This window comes from Pteropus alecto, unplaced genomic scaffold (assembly GCF_000325575.1).
Source record: "Pteropus alecto unplaced genomic scaffold, ASM32557v1 scaffold39, whole genome shotgun sequence".
Classification (NCBI taxonomy): domain Eukaryota; kingdom Metazoa; phylum Chordata; class Mammalia; order Chiroptera; family Pteropodidae; genus Pteropus; species Pteropus alecto.
In genome coordinates, this window is record NW_006443568.1 from 7,477,984 (window position 1) to 7,496,352 (window position 18,369).

Genomic DNA, 18,369 nt, shown 5'->3' on the forward strand with positions numbered 1-18,369 from the left:
ATGTAGTAAAATATTAACATTTGAAGAATCTGGATGCAAGGTATCCTTTGTTCCAGTCTTTCAACTTTTCTGTTGTCTGAATTACATCCAAAAGTTTTTTTTTAAATTAATAATTGAAAAAAATTCCTGCCTTCTGAGGATATAGGAAACCAGGAACTCTCATATACCATTGGTGGGATGTAAACAGTTACAATCAATTTTAAGGAGAGTAATTTGGCAATATCTAGTAATACTGAAAATAAACATACCCTATAATTTAGCAATTCAAGGTATATACTCTAAATCAGTGTTTATTAAACAGTGGGTCATAACCCATTGCACAATCTGTTTAGTGGGCCAAAATCAGTATTTAAATAAATGAAACAGAATACAAAAGAAAAAATATACGAGGATATCACTCACAGTAAAGATTAAGAATTGTTTTGTGAAATTTTTTCAACAGAGATGAATTTCAAAAATCATGTTAAGAAAAGCAAGCCACATATGATTACCTATTATATAATTCAATTTACATGATGTTCAAAATGGTAAAATATAGTATTTTTAAGTATACATTTATAGGTAATAAAAACCATTTTTTTAAAAATGCAGTGGAATCATTAACACAAAATTCAGGATAGTGGTGACCTCTGCAGGGAAAGAAGAGGATGAATTTAGGAAGGGGCATACGTGGGCTATAGATTTTTTTAAAAAACATATTTTGCATAAATTATATATTAGTATTTTATGGTATAGAAAGTTATAAAGATTTCTTGCCTTGCTCTGTGCTATTCCAGAAAGGGATATAGGTGCTAGCATGACTCAGCATGAATAGGAGAGCTCTCTCATTCAGAAATAAGGAAATTAAATGAAGCTAAAATTTAAGCTCAGAGGGAGAGAGATTGATAAACCTCAGAAAAAGATTTAAAGGAGTAAGGTTGGGTCTGAGAGAAATTTCAAATAAACAGACGAAGCAATACTACCATACCCTGTATATGGGTATGGATATATGAAGGAAAAATATAAAAACATGGACTGAAAGGAATCTCTCCAAATTTATAACAATAGATTTCTATACATAGGGAGAGAAGGAGATAGAACTAAAAGGAAAACAGAAAAGACAAACCTTACGTGTATGGTTCTATTTTAAATTACAAATGTAACACATGTTAACTCTGGGTGATGCGTACGTGAGTTTTTGTTGCATTAGCCTCCATACGTCTCTATTTTTTTTTTAAATATGGAAAAAATCTTGCTGATGAGTATTTATTACAATTTAAAATATACTCTTTGATTCTACTTCCAGGAATTTATCTACAAACACATATAAGTACACAGATACATGTATGTTTACTGCAATCTTGTTTGTAATAACCTATTGAGATTAACCCACACCAATAATGAACTATCAGAAAGAGAAATTAAGAAAACAATCTCATTTACGATTGCATCAAAAAAGTAAAATACCTTAAAATAAATTTAACCAAGGAGGTAAAAGACGTTAACCCAAAACATCCATCAATAGGACTAATTATATATATTATGCTACGACTATATAATCATTTAAGATAATTATAATGAAAGAAATGAATATACATTGACAGAAGGAGTTCTTCAAATTATGTTTAAAAAGATTAGTTGCATGTTTATATTAAATACATATCAATACATTCAAATTATTTGTATTAAAATATGTACATATTAAATGCATGTTTATATTAAACATGTGTAAATACATATTTATATTAAAATATACACACATGTGTGTATGTATGTATATGCATGTGTATGTGTCTATACACACACACAATAAATTAGTTGAAGGACAGAGGTATAAGGAAGATTTATTTACCTTTTACTATATTCATCTGTATCTTTTAATTTTATACTGTATATTTATATCATTTATTTTAAAAATTAATTTTAAAAACTACATATAGAATACATAATACATGTATAATATAATACATAGCACATAACAATATGTAGCATAATTTTATAATTTTATTTTTAAAAAGCAAAATCTATATGCCTAGAAATAAATCTTGCAGATTATACCAATTTAACAGTGATTAAATCTGGAGGGCAGAATTTAGAGGCCTTTTACTTTCTCTATGATACATAAAGTTAACATTTTTCACAATGGGTATATATCACTTGTATAATAAAAGACATTTAAAAAAATCCAAAGCTTTTGCAATAGATAAATGACAGTCTTCTCTCTGGCTTACAATGAAATGCTTACATTTTGATTCTCTATTAAAGTTTGTGTCAGAGATGCAGTTTTTCATTCCTATGTCAAAGGAAAGATTTTTATTATTTTGTAATTTTTTTTTTAAATGACACTTAGGTTCTTTTTCTTAGCAAGAGTTTTGTTTTTTTTTTTTAAATAGTCAGGAAGATAATCTACTAAATATTCTTCTCCACTCATCATAAACTCTGTTTTAACTTTTCTTCCTAAAGACTCTTTTTGTTCCTGAGTAATATTGAATATTAAAAGTATTTTCATTGAAAAGGGCTAGGAGTTATGATTTTCTTGTCGTGTCTCAAATATTCTGAATATTTTTTGCTGACATGCATTTTGAAACAAGATTTTATAGGCAGGGAGCAAATATGAAGAGTTGCCAGTCCAAAGGAATATTTTGTTTCTGTCTTAAGAAATACAAATTAGAAATAGGGTCTAAAGGAAAACATTTCACCATTACGAAAGTGTTTTTAAGAAACAAATGAAAAACAACATTCGTTTTCAGGTGATAAAGAGTTAAAACTTACTAATCATGATGAATAACATCTATTGCAGTTCCTAGAAGTTTCCTCAAAATAAAATAAAAGGAATTCTAGTCATAATTGGAAGCAGGAAGTCTCTAACTTTCAGCTAGCCCATTGGGCCTGGGGCTAGAAAGTACTAATCTATACTTTTTTGACCTAGAAATATTTATCCCTCTACACTAGATGGAGCAGGGCATGCAGCAGCAATATATTCTAGAGGGTATGAAGCTAGAAGAAAGCCACAATGTCAGAAGGGTCGCTGGCACGAATTCTCAGATTTGTATACTTCAGTTTGGAAGAGGACTACTGAAAAGGGACAAAAAGAACAATAGAGAGGAAAACATGGAGAAAGTTAGAACGCAATAGTGCAGAAAATTTTAAAAGAACAGAATCAGGCAGCATACTCCTAATTGAAGGCTACTACAGTTTCAATCACTACCCTTTTGAGAACTGACTCCCATATCCTTTTTCTCTTCTCATCTTTGTTCTATTCTATCTTCTGTTTCAACTGTTCCTATCTTCTCCAACTTTGCCTAATAGCAAAAAAAAAAAAAAAAAAAAATCAAGATCTGACCTACATCTAAACAGTGTCCACCTCTCTCTATCTTTCTATTATGGAGTCTCCTCCTTCTAGAGGAAGGCTTTATCTCCATTTCAAAGCCATCTGCTATAGTCAGGATTCTAAGGTGACACACAGCCAGAAAATGGTTGGAAATCCTGTGACCTACTAAAAGAAAGAAGGATAAAAAAGGCAATATTCACTTACCACGAACCTGCTTCTTTATTTCTTTGGCAGAGTCCAGCCATGTCTATAAAAAGAAGAAAAGGCATTCACACAGAGCTCTAAAACATAAACAAGATAGTACCAGAAGCAGGATTATTGACCATTTAGGTTGACTTACACATCCAAGTCAACCTAAATTTCAAAGATTTTTTGCCTTAATTTTGCATAGCATAGTAACTGTGATCAGAGAAAAAGGGAGCCAGATGGTTGGGCTTGAATCCTAGCTCCACTATTTCCCAGCTGAATGACTTCAAGAATCTCGGTTTTTTCATCTATATAATAAGATATTAGTAGTATTGCCTATCTCATAGTTATTGTGAATATTTTAAAAATTAATATATTAAAGCTCTTAGTAAATAAGAAATTGTTACTTTTATTATACTATAAAGACTAGGACAGATTATTGACATCACCCAAATCTTATTTTTCCTTCTAATTCTGACCTCCGGTCTTGTTTAACTTTTCTATGTCAGCACAGCATTTGGTACAGGATTCATGCTCAGTTAATGTTTACTGAATAAACAACTATTTTGTTTTCCCTCACTACTCTTGCCCACACTAATCTCTCCCTTCACTGTTCTCTAACCCCACTTAGAGTCTGCACACCAGTAGGGCAGAGCTCTTCAACCCATGGCGGACCATGCGAAATAATATCACTAGAAAAGAGCCTCGCCATTAACATCTTTCACAGGTTCCTTGGGAAATATTTAAAGACAGAAATTTCTAAATTATATTGTTTAAAACATTTTTATTGACAAAAGATACATACAGAAAAGTACATAAAGCATAAATGTAGAGGTCAATAAATTATCAATGTGAACATATAACACTGCAAGCACCCCAGGAACACCGTCACACCTCCTTCCAGTCCCTCCCCATTCCCTCCTCCAAGAGGTTTAAAATTAAATTTTAGAGGTATTCAGACAAGAGGAGTAAACTGCCCCCTCTCTCCTCTACTAACAAAGGCAAAGCACAGATGACCACTGCATTTGCCCTACTCAAGGAATGGGCTGAAACCACAATCTTACATGTGATTGTATATCACTTTAACTGTTATACAGTTACTACAACAGACAATAAGCATGAGAGTAAATTCTAGTTTTCTTTTATTTCTCCTGCTTCCACAATTAACACAGATGATTAAGAAATATGTGTTAAAAAATACCAAATATAAAATTTTTCTATAATATAAAACTAGGCACACACTTGTTTAAGCCTTGTAAGAAAGGCAGTAACCTAGGTGTTTCTCTTTTGTTTCTCATTAAGACCAAAGATCTTTAAGTTGTTGTAGGTCCAAAGGCAAATACGACTTTAAAAGCGACTATTGAAAAGTTTCGTGGAACCTCTAAGAACTATGTTTATACCATGTAACCCAGAACTCTTGACAAAGACTGATTGCTACCACTTTGGAGTGAACTCCTCCCCACAATAGTGAGACAACTCCATACTTTCCATTATTCTTAAGAGAAACCTCCCAAAGTAATTGAAAGCTGGCAGGTTTTTTACAAGGATTCCATAAGCCATTCTATGACGTTGGGGCTAAAATTCCCACCAATTTGACAAAGAGAGGGCAAACTCAGATTTGAGTCAAAATGGGACCCCAAGGTATAAGCTACCTTACAGAACAAATTATTACTGTTTCAGTATCTAGACCTCCAGATCAAAATCAAAAAGTGTGTACAAGATAATAAAAATCAACGTGCACAAGAATAGGTAGTTTTATTCTCAATTTAAATTATTCAATTTATAGAATTTTATTTAGCCAACAAATATTTGAGGAAGCCCTCTATATGCTAGGCACCATGGTTACAAAAAATGATTTAAAAATAGAGCTTGTCTTCAAGGAGTTGCCAGTCTAATGGAAGAGGTGAACAATCTGTCTAGGTATGATAATTTCTATGTTAGAAATGTGTGGTAGTGCTAAGACAGAGCATGGAGTGCTCTTAAGAGCACAGAGGAAGTACACCAAAATGGATTGGGGATAAGAGGCAGTTAGGACATGTTTCTCAAAAGAATGTTTAGGAGATCTAAACTGAGGCTTGAAGGACAAACAAGAGTTAACCAGGGAAAAAAGAAGAGGAAGTAATTAGAAAGGCACAGGGTTATGAGAGAGAACATGATACACATGAGCTGCTGTGTGTAGTTCAACATACCTAGAGCACAGAGGTAGGGAAGAGAGATACAAAGTGGAGAACAGTAAGCGTCAGATCCTGGAAGACATAGTAGTCCATGCTAAGAAACTTGGACTTTATCAAGTTCTTGGCAAGGGAGGGCCATTGAAGGATTCCGAATAGAGTGACATGAATTTGAGGAAACATGACTGTAGACAGGGAGATCAAATGAGAGGTTGTTGTTGAGAATGATAATTGTGATCCAGAAGAGAATGATGATTATGGGTACTGGCTTTAAAGTCAAACAGTCTTGAGTTCTAACCTGCCTGAATTTCTCCACCATTTTACTAGCTGTGTAACCTTATACAAGACAATCTTTCTGAGTCTCAATTTTCTCATATATAAAATTGAGATAAAACTACCTCCCTTACAGTTATTGTAGATCAGATTATTTTATATATAAAAGCATATAGCCAGTACTAAATAAATTATCCTGATATCGATAATCAAAAGAGCCTGATAGGATAAAGTCTATAGGACAGACAAGAAAGATATTTAGGAGCTAAAGCAGTCAAAATTTGTGACTGAGCATTGGTAAGGTATAATGGTAAAGAATAATTCCCAAGTTGTTGGTTTGGGCAACTGGGTGGATGTGGTACTACTTACTAAAATAGGGAATGTAGGAAAAGAAATATATTTTCATGAAAAAGAAAAAAAATAATAAAAAGCTGGAAATAACCCAAATGTCCATCAACAGTAGAATAAATAAATTATGGTATATTTATGTAGATATACATTTAAGGTATCTTTGGATGGATCTCAAAAACATGATATTGTAAAAAAACAAAAAAAGCCAGACCCAAGATGACATATGTGTGATTACATTTATGTATAAAGTTTAAAAACAGGTAAACTAACTGACAGTGATAGATGTCAAGAAGACATCTGTTATTTTGGATAGGCAGTGGGGTAGAAGTAATGACTGTTAGGGGCTGGGGGTAGCGACTGGCAAGGGGACCAAAAGGGGATTCTCAAGTCCTGGTAATGCTAATTTTTTGCTCTTAGGGATATATACACAGATGCATAGCTCAAAGAATTTTTACAAAGTGAATATGTGTGATTTACACACTTTCCTGTATTATATATGAATATATATATTATGAGTAATGCTGCTAGGAACATATACTAATAGATTAGCAGTGAGGAAATAAGATAGTTATATGTAAACTAATTTCTCAAGGAGGATGGTTGTAAGGAAAGGAGAAAGAAAGTTATAGTTAGAAGAAAACTGCAGGAATTTATAAAACAGCAAAATATTTAGAGGACAAAATTTATAAAACTGTATTTTAGTAGGGATCTTAAGATGCCCCCTAAAATAGCATTTTTGGATAATCTTCTAGATTCTATTTGAATATTTTCAGTTGCAAGGATTCCTTTTCAAGTGTCCATCTTGCCAATAATATCTCAAGTTAAATTAACATTTTAAACAGAATTTAAGTTTGTGCATTAAAAAGAATTGCAGTTCTTTTTGAGCTTAAAAAAATGTTTCAAAATAATATAGACATGAGGAGCAGCAATATCCTGATACAGATCTCCATTCATTCAACTGAATAATTACAGGTCTTGCATGTCCCCTCTTATTTCAAGACACCTTCTTACATGTTGCTCCTTTCACTATCCACATTTCTTCATCTGGAAGATTCCTGACTATCTCTTATAATTCAGATCTTACGTTACATTCTGCAAAAATCCTTTCAATGTTGGTACTCATCTTACTGATGTCTCCTAGTCAGCCTGGCAGTTCCCTGAAGAAAGAGATCGTCTTTTATAGCTCTCTCCAGCACATAGCAGATGCTATCTACTCAATAAATGTTAACTGAATGAATGAATGAATGAATGAAGAATGAACGAAGAACTAAAATAAACCAGAATACTGATAATAAAGTTTCAACTAAGGTGACTCATTTAGGGAGGTAAAATAAATAGTACCTTTTCACATATTTTGCAGAAATTATAACCTTAGGTCATGAAGTTCTAAGAAAAGAACCCTAATAAAGAATATGCTGAGTTAGCCATCAGCTACCCTTATCTGGAAGTCCTAAAACCTGATACATATACATAAGTGATTTATACAAATCCTTGTCTTTTGAGGTAAAAAATTTATAAGTTCTACAAGCCTGTCTTCCTTAACTCAAGAAATAACCATTGTTTATGCTTTGTTTATTGACTTCAATTAACTGCTCCAAGATATGTTTATAGAAACTATAGCATAGGTAATTCTACTCTTTACGTGGTAAAAAAAAAAAAAAAAAAAAACCAAAACACACGTTTAAAATCTCTACTGATGTCAACCCAAATCTTCCTAGTAAAAGACAAGATCCTCAAAACAACTTTCCTTCTCTGCAAGTATGTTTACAAAATTCATTTTAGTCTTTCTAATTTGCCAGACAATAAAGATATAATCATCACTGGCACTTGCCTTCAAAGCCAGTCATAAATCAATAGAAAACAATCCACCCTTTCAGGTAACTATATACTAAATTTCTCACACTTTTGATTTAATGTTCACTCCACTGGTGTTTACTATGTGCCTTTGCAAAGTTAAAGAAAGAACCTCCTGGCTATCTTTCCATAGTTTATTATCTGACTTCTAAGATAAGAAAATTTATCCATATAGAAAATGGAAGAAAGGAGAAAGATGGCCACATACTATTGAACTGAATAAACCTCTAATTTAAAAATTCTTATTATTTACTATAAGAGCCCCTTTTTCTTTCTCTCTCTCTCTTTTTTTTTTTAAGCAGGAAAACCAAAGCATTATTTGAGAGAGGGAATTGAGAGATAGGAGAGGGGTGCAAGTAGGAATTGATATGAATAACTTTTCTAAGAAAAAAATTCTTGAGTCATCATAAATAACTAATTCTAAGCAGGAATAAAATGTAGGAAGCAAGTACTTAACTCATATAACTGCTTCATAGTGGTAATAAATCCCTCACAGAGCTATAGAAGTTGGCTTCTGACCGCTTTTCCTCTTTTTTTTTTTTTTTGCAAGACTCAGTTTGGCAATAGGCCTATTATCATGCAGTAAGTAGGGAGAGAGAACAAGAAAGCCATTCCATGAGAGGAAAAAGTCAATTCGACTAATCTTCCTTACTGATAAAAGTATCCAATTCTCTACAAACAAAACACACAGATCCAGAAGCTCTTATACAGAGAAGTTACATATACAAAGGATAAAGCTTTACACACACAAAAGAAGACACCAGAGACTGGGAATGTAAAGAGGATAAAATATTTATATCTCCTTGTATTATGGTTCACATTTTCCCCACAATATTAGTAAATAATTCTGTAGGTAGGAAATAAACAAACAAACAAAAAAAACAAAGATAAAATGTAAAAATCAAGGAAAGAAGAATAAAAAGCTGAAGAAGAAAATCACTTAGGAAGGGGCAGCAGGCAAAGAATTTCAGGAGTAAACTGATGTAGCTTGGAGGGAGCCACTCTGTCTCCATATGCTAGTTTTCTCATCTCTAAAATGAGGGGGATGAGCCCCAAGAGGCTTTATAGTTCTAGGAGCCTTTGTGTTTTCAGAATGACAGAAAATTTAAATGACTAACAAAGATTAATTGCTTCACAGATTTAATCATTTCATTAATATCTATATACTTTCAGTGAGAGTATCTGGAAATCTGGATTATTGATAGTAGATATATAGGGAATAACAACTAAAATGAAGTAAAATAATCTGACTACAGACACCAATTTTAAGTAAAACGTATGCTGTCCTCCAGTGTACCCTACCTGGGAAAAGATCAGGTAGATTATTCAACCTGAAGGATGCTCTAGAGTGCACCTACCTCTACATTATGACACACAAATCTAATTTTTGAAAGCAAAGGCTTTGATTATTTGGTAATCTTTTAAAAAATAATACTATCATAATAACAACGATAATAGGTAATTTTTATTGCCAGGCACCATTCTACATGCTTTTATAAAGATTATCTTATTATCATTGCCAATTTACCAATGATAAAAGAAAGGCATAAGTACTTTACCTAACTCACAACTTGGAAAGAGGCAAAGCAGTTCTCTAAAATATAACATGTCCTACTCTTTCAATAAACATTTACTGAATACCTACCACACTTGAGCCAGGCAATATGCTAGACAAGGACATTTTTTAGGAAATCACAGTCTAGTAAAGAAAACAGACGTGGGCCGAGAATTGTGGATGATAATCAACCCACAAGATACACCAGTGTATATCTCAGAACCTTAAAGACAGAAGGGTAAGGGAGGAGAGGGAAGGGGAGGGGAGAAGAAAAAAGAAAAGAAAAAAGTCTACTTGCTTAATTCTACAAAGGGCAGGAGAGAAGGAATGTCATACAAAGGATCAAAAATCAGAATGGCTTTGGACCTCTCAATAACATTGGAAGCTAGAAGGCAATGGAGTAATGCCTTCAAATCAAGGCAAATAATTTCAAGCCTAAAATTCTATACTCAACCAAATTAACAACTAAATGTGAAGGTAAAATAAAGATATTTTTCAGACGTATAATGTCTGAAAAAGATTACATCCCATGTACCATTTCTCAGCAGGAGCGCTCTATCAAAACACAAGGAAAAGCTAGGACAAAGGAAGCAGGAGAAACATCATAGGAAAGAGGGAAAGCAAATCCCTAGAATGACGATGATAGGAAACACCAGGGACAGCTAAATACAAGCCAGAAAAGAGTAACCCATCCAGACTAGAGAAACATGACTCAAGAGACAGCATAGTAAGGAAGGACTATCATCATCAAGATGGGTTTTGCTACTGTATTGGCCCTTTATCCTGACAATGCTAAAGAAGTCTTCCCCAGATACATTTTCGTACAAGTTTGCTTGGACCATGTGCTAATGAAATTCCTGCTCTTTCTTCTATGCCCTACTTCCTGGATCAGCTAAAGACCCTCATTTTAACACAAAGAAAAATTCTGCTTTGACCTATTTCTGAGAGCTGAAGGTTAGCCACAATGAATTTAGAAACAGAAAATATAGAACAGCCCAATGCCCCTAACCATGTTCCTGCTGGATATCCTGTAAGAACTTGGCCCATACTACAGACCTGGCAGATGCCCTGAATATAAGCCTTATGTTTCTCAGGATTCACTTGCCCAATGACTTCCCCAGAAGGGGCTCTTATAAACTACCAGAAAAGTTAAAGCTAGATTATGATTCAAAGACATCAGCTTTTCTTTTCCAGAAACATTTTATCTAAGAAGGATAATGCCTTTTTTTTTTATTATTCAAAGCCAGGTTTGTACTGCTATTCAGTTTTTATATTAGGCACTTTTAACATCATTTTATTCATTAATATACAAATAAAGCAATTTAATAGTTGCTTATTAAAAAAATAAATAAGATAGTAAAAAATACTATAAAGAAAATAATATTTGCTGACAAGAAAGAGTACAGATGGCACAAGAATACTGAAAAGTTTTCAATGCAACTGAAAAGATTTGTATCAATGTGGTCCCTAGAAGCTCAGCTGCAAGTGGAAAAAATTTCCTTTGCTGAACATCTTTAAATGAGCCAGTTTCCAGAAATTAGTTCATAGAAAAATTATTTCCAATTATAGTAAACAAGTTAAGTGCTCAGTGACTTTATTGACATGCCAAATTCAAGCGTTCTCTTCCCCTCCTCAGAGTACTTTCCTTGATTCATGGGAGAATTTTCCAGCTCACAGCTGCAGGAAGTTTTTCACTGTAGTTTTATGTATATTGTTTTGTTTTTTAATTAACTTCAATCTTTCCTTACTAATGGAAATTACAGGCTTCAGTACAAGTTGGCTTGCACATTTAAGGAGACAAAGTAAAAGTCATTAAAGAATAGTATTAACCTAATGCTAGTGGACATAATTTTTCTCTTTGAATCACAGTCATTCATAGAAGGAACAAACTCTTGCAAACTGCTAGGTAACTACTAGTACTATATTCTACAAATATGTTTTATTTAGGCAAAGGGTAGTTCCATGTCCTCTAGTTTGTATTATCGAACTCAAATAATCCAATCTATAGAGTTTGCAGTTGTTAAAGGCTGCTGCCCCTCAACCTCTCTTAATAAATATAAATCATCTTGGGAAAAGAACCAACTAAAATGGCATGAATACATTGTACTGAAGACTGTCTCTCCATGACCTGGCCCCCATGTAGCTTTTCAGATTCATCTATTATCCTATTCCTCACTCCCTATGTTTAGCCAGGCTAGATGGCTCTTAGTTCCTCCAGTGTCACTTCCTCAACTCCAAGTCATCCTCTCTTACTTCGTTTGCCCATTTTAACCTTCAGGTCTCAGCTTAGACATCACCTCCCCAGTGAAGACTTTTCTTTCCTGGCCATATCTCTCATGACACCTTGTACCTCCTTTTGTATAACACTCATCACACTAAACTGTAAGCTCCAGAGGGCAGTGACCATGTCTACCTTATTCACAGCTGTATCCATATCATCTAGTATAGTATCTGCAAGTATTTGTTAAACTGGGCTACAGTTTTCATCATTTGATTTTAAGCTAAATATTTGTAATTTTAAGTTAATTGGCCCAGGAAATAATTCAAGTTTTCTGAAGTAAATATCTTACTTTTAACCTTTCTTCCCTCTTCCACGTCCTCACACTTTCTTTTACTTCCTTCAGAGTTAACTATCAGTTTTCCTTAGGCTGGAAGAAAATATCAGATTCTCTATATGACTGTTTCAATAATATTGGGACTTTATTCTCTTTTATAATGTTACTCTCAAATTATAAGCATATATCATAATTATTCTATAATTATGTTGATAGAACTATCCATTCAACAAATATTTATTATGAAGCTCCTACATATTAGATACAATACTAATGGCATAATACATAAAGTTATTGGTATCTACTTGCTAATCAGGATATCATAGCTCTATACTTTCTCTGCCTTTTAAAAAATATATAGTAGATACTTTCAATGATGAAAGAACATACCAGCAATGGTCTTCTCTTTAAAATGTTCATTTTAGAGGGAAAATCTGAGATACAAGAATAGGCAAAAATAACTCTAAATACAATGTTTCTTGGAGAGGCAGGCATAAACACATTCTTAACAACAAAAACAAATTTTTGTCAGCTTCTTACATTACAAGCAGTCTCCTCACCTTGGAGGTTTCATTATCCCAAATGGCTAGACCAAAGTAGTCTTCTTCCAAAAGATTGAGGTGCTCACACACTCGTTTAAGCAAATCTTGTCCCTTAGCATGTTTCTGCAAAGATATACGTACTTTAGTTGAGGTTTCCTCTTATTCTTGTATTCAACACCAAATAAAATAAAGTATAATATTCCAATTTCCTCTTTCATCCTTTGTAACTAACATTTTCAGATGGCCACACAGTGTAAGTAGAACAATATGAGTTATAAAAATCCTGTTTCATAATTTGTCAGCTAAAATATGCAACACATTTATAGCAGCTTGGAAATAGTGCTACAATTCAAAGCAAAATTCCACCTTCCCTCCATCTACCACCACCTTCCCACTTCCATTCTAAACATCACATTCTTTATTTTTGGTGCAATATTTCCTGAAGCTTGCAATGGGCTGCTGCCAGTCACTGTGACCACCTGAATTAACTAAATCAACTGTTGACATTGACAGTTATTAGTGGCTATGGAAATCATTAGAGTCTCTATCATTCTCAGACCAAATGTCTCCAGAGAATGAACTATGTCTCAACTCCCTTCAATCTCCTTCAGAAAAATGAATAAAGTATAAAATTCTAGATACCCTGCATATATTAACTACTGCAGTCACTATTTCAGTTGTGCTATGAATCATTTTCTTAATGTTTCTTTATCTAGAAAATCAAACCAGTGTCAAGGGTGCTTGTATTCCTGTTTATAGGGAGGAGACACCCTAACTTAGAGGCTAAGATTTAGAGTCAAAAGTCCTGGCTCTTTCTATACTAGTTAAACAACTTGAGTTAATTCAATTAATATTTCTGAACATTAGCTTTCTCATCTGTAAAATGATAGAAATATTTACACCTGTCCTATCTATTAACCGGAATAGTTGAAAAAACAATCAAACATGCTAATTATGCCTTCTAAGAAATATATTTTTAAAAACTTTAAAAAAATTAGAAATAATTTTTTAGAACACATACATAACATATCCTTCTCTCAATAAGTTATTTTTAATGACTATTAGTAATTCACATAGATGTTCATTCATTTTCAGACTTAACCCATTTATATTACATAATTTTCTTCATTTTTCTCACCAATGTTTTCACTCTAAATGAGAAATGATTTGAGAATTCTTCATGTATAGGTCCCTACTCCCTTATTTATAATTCCAAAGTTCTAAAAAGTAAAAGGTTAGGTGGTAGTTGTTTTGTCAAAGCTCATTTGAAGGCAGATTCTGACCTGTTATGTGGCTATTTTTGTTCTTTATCCATCTTAGAATGAATCTTCATATATTTTACCACAAAAATAATGTGTTTGACCAAATAATATGTTTGACTGCTACACATACTACTGGGTATATTATATTATATTACTTATTGCTTTTCTAAAACATGAAATATTCCGAATTCTGAAACACATCTGCCCCCTGTTTCAAATATAAGGGACTCATATCTGGATTTTGGTCTGAATGAGAAGAATGAGTGTGGAATGGCTTTCCTCATCTCTAAATCAGCTAGTGGTGAGAAGCAGAAAGAGCAGATCCTAGGTCTCCTCTAGTTACCAAGTAGAGTAGCTATTTTCGAAGTACAAGAGTGTATTTTTCTTGATTTATTTTTTAAAACTTAGAGAGGAAATAACTGTTTATACAGTATAATATTTTAGACTATTTGTGTTTTGATATATTTTCATTTTCATATAAATAATTCAATTTGGAAATAATTTGTTACAAACCTAAGATAAAAGTATATGTAAATTATGTTTTATTAATTAAGGCTATTATTGGTAATAACCACAACAAGTGCTTTATATCAAGCACATAGTTGATAATTACTGCTCTAGTTAAAAAACAGTTAATGGATTTTTAAGGATTTTAACTTGTCTTGAAAGAGCAAAAAAAGTAATTGAATAACTGATACTTTAATCTTGATTCAATTTCCTATTCTTTCAGAGAATCATAGAGAATTTTAAGAAATGGCATTACTTGTTTCAAATTTTTTATATCTTCTTTCGTGGGGCTAAAGTATACATTAAGTAAACTAAAGCTTATTAAGGTTTAAAGAGGAGAGCAGAAATAAAGAGACAGTAATTTTTTTTGACAAATACAATTATGGGGATAGCTGGATCTGATATCAAAAATTGAGGCTATCCTGAGAAATCTAGGCATGGAAGGTCACTCTATAAATACTTTTCTTAAAACAAAATTGTTTTGGATTATAAATGTAACACATGCTCAATTCACAAGATTTAGCAGATGCAGAAAAAACTGAAGAAGAAAATAGGCTCATTTATAATTCCTCCACACCTCTACTTCCAGAAAATCACTATTAACATTTCAGCCCATAGAAGTAGTCATACTGGGTCTTATCTCAGGCCATGGCACCACTTACCCAACCCTACATGAAATAATTTGTAAGCATTCTAATCACTGAAAATTAAAATGCACTCACCTCCACAACACATTCGTAAACCGTGTCATCCAACAAAGAAACCTTGCAATGCATGTTTCTGTGTCTTCTGACTGATTTCTGGGAAGCTTTCAATTCTCTTTCTGCTTTTGATTCAGGACTTTCTTCTTTCACTTCTATTTTAGAGCACTCAAGTTCTCCACCTTCCTTAATTTCAAAATCTGGATCTTCTCTGCGTTCTTCCTGAGCAGGCTATATATCCATGACATCACCAAGTCAATAATAAAGACATTTCACAAAACATGCTGTACACACTTCTACCTATAATAATGCTACCAATAAAAACACTAACTGAAAAACAAAAACTGTAAAACAAATTTAAGTGATATTAAGATTAAATAATTACTTTTCTATAAAAAAATATTATGATCTCCCAAAAGGTAGCCTTATGAATTGCAAAATGAGATGGATTTGTCACATGTTCTAAATTTTATGAATGGTTAAGAGGGGATCCTGGGACCAATTTTAGAGCATAAAACAACATACATAGTAGGCTAACAACTGCAACTACCAATTAACTTGTTTCTACTGGGTATCAAACATCGTAAATGCACAGAAGATTGAAAAAGCCAAAGATAGATTAAAATCTGGGTCTCCTGGAGCCTGAACTGTTATGGGCTATTTTCTATCTTTATCTATCTTAGAATGTAAGATGTATATTTTACATTTACATCTCAAAGTAATACAGGTAAGTAGAACAACATTTTGGAACAGACTTTCTCACTTGCAAAACAAAATTGCTGAAAGATTCTTAACTAAACTTCACTAATTCTTTTCTTTCAAAAGGATATATAATTGATATTTAGAAAAAGGGATTTAGTTATTTGGCTCCTGTATTAGATATTAGAGGAGATCTAAAAGGCTCCTTCCCAACTTTCACGACCCTCTTAAATGAAATTTCTTCAGACAAGCCTTCATTGGCTATCCTATCTATCCTACCTCCACTCTACTATTCTTCATATCAGTGCCCTGTGTATATTGCCTTCATAACATTTATTATGATAAATATTTCATTTATTTATCATAACTATTAAAATAAATATTTACTACTTTTTATCTCCTCCATTAGACTATAAAGTCATCAAGAGGAGGAATCATGTTTGTTTTATAAAAATAAAGCAAATATTTACATAGTAATTACATTAGGCCAATTACTGTTCTAAAAGCATTATTTATAGGAACTCATTTTATCTTCATTATAACCCTCTGGGAAGGATACTATTATTATCCCCACTTGAGAGATAAGAAACTGAGGCCGGAAAAGTTCAAGTTACTTGCCTAGGATCATACAGTTAATAAGTCACATGCCTGTCTGGCTGCAGAATCCATGATCTCAAACCTTTTCATCATATTGTAGTTTTTATTTACCAATGTTTATCCAGCTTGGGCCTGGTACACATAACAGTTTTTCAATAAATATTTCATGAATAAATAAATAAATATTAAAAATTGACACATGGCTTCCAAAAAAATCCAAGGTATTCTAGATGCAGACTGGTACAGTCCTATAATGCAAACTCACTTTTTAAAAATCCTGGATAGAAAGGGACCACTCAGATGAAATTCTCCTACACATAATAAATATAGTTAAGTAAATAAATCCTTATCCATGAGGTTCTGATCCACAAGGTTTTAACTGTAAATACTAACTTCCAAAAAGCCCAAAATAGTTTGCTCCTTTAAACCAGGGATCCCCAACCCCTGGTCCTCGGACTGGTACCTCCACACAGCAGGAGGTGAGCGGCAGGCAAGCAAAGCTTCATCTGTATTTGCAGCCACTCCCCAGCTCTAGCATCACTGCCTCAGCTGCACCTCAGATCATCAGATTCTCATAGGAGCACCAGTCCCTGGTGCCAAAAAAGTTGGGAACCACTCCTTTAAACAATATCCCCTTAAAATTTTATTATTTATTTAGTTTCTTTTTCTCCACACGTAGACAAATACCTGCACACAATTTATCCCAATTCTGAATTAATGAAATTTCAATGAATGAGATTTTAGTTAAATTTTGAATTAACTTTTTCTGTCATCTGTCAACTTCAGTACAAATGCTATAATCTTCAGACAAAATAAACTTACCCTGATTTAAATGCTAACTAAAATGAGATGTAGATTTTTCTCTTCATAAAGCGGAGGACAAAAAAAGCAGTTAAAAAACTCTTGAAAGTACCAGGCTTCCTAAAAGGTAATGTAATTTAACTCTTTTCATATTCTTAAAATAAAATTGATGATATTAAGATATGTATGGTTTCTTTGCCTTTACTGTTGATGTTTATTAACTGAGTAACAATAATTGACATTGATTGAGTGCTTATTATATGCCAGGCGATCAATCTCTTAAGAGCTTTACATGTTTTATCTCTTTTAATTTTCATAATTGCCAAATGAGGCAGATATTCTTATCCTCATTGTACAGACGAAGAAACTAATAAAGTAAAAGTGTCACTTCTCTGATTTGAACACTCTAGTCTGATTCCATAACCTGCATTCTTAACTATTACACTATATAATAAATCTTGTTTTCAATCTTGTTTCACTAATCGCAGGTATATAATTACGACTTTACCCTACATTTTACTCTTAGCACCTTTAATATATATTTTTAAAAATACATGTAATAATTTTAGAAAATTCTAAGAAAACTGTATAGCCCACATCTGAGACTCATAATAGAAATACATGACTAATACTTTTAACAATGCAGATAATGTTCACATGCTTCAAAAATAAAAAGACTTTGAAAATTTCCCTATGTTTTTTGGGCAGTGAACAAATTCTCAGCTCATTTTTAGTTTAACTACAGTGTGACACAATTAGGACCTCAAATTACTATACATTACAAAGGCAACATAAAGAACTGGACTTCATCTATATCTTACACTGTGGTAATATGATCTAGTTGGAGAAGATGACAAAAATAAGGCAGGCATGGATCAAATCTATCACATACCTCTGGATGGCTTGAATCTATCACACGGTTTTATGAAGACTTCTATAAAAGAATTATATCCACTGATAACAATCTCATTCCTAACATGTCCACCAAAATGAACTCTAAAGACC

The 18,369-nt window shown here is 32.9% G+C and overlaps 1 protein-coding gene across 16 annotated transcripts in view; it reads right to left on the reverse strand.

The window, feature by feature from the left end:
* EPB41 (erythrocyte membrane protein band 4.1) overlaps positions 1–18,369 on the reverse strand; it is a 153,545-nt gene that overhangs the window by 70,591 nt on the left and 64,585 nt on the right. For all 16 annotated transcript variants that reach the window (XM_015598909.2, XM_025041328.1, XM_015598919.2 and 13 more), the window contains exons 3-5: positions 15,289–15,498; positions 12,816–12,920; positions 3,515–3,557 (exon numbers count right to left, since the gene is read on the reverse strand). In XM_015598909.2, coding sequence (XP_015454395.1) covers positions 3,515–3,557; positions 12,816–12,920; positions 15,289–15,498 — 358 coding nt within the window. The remainder of the gene's footprint in view (positions 1–3,514; positions 3,558–12,815; positions 12,921–15,288; positions 15,499–18,369) is intronic.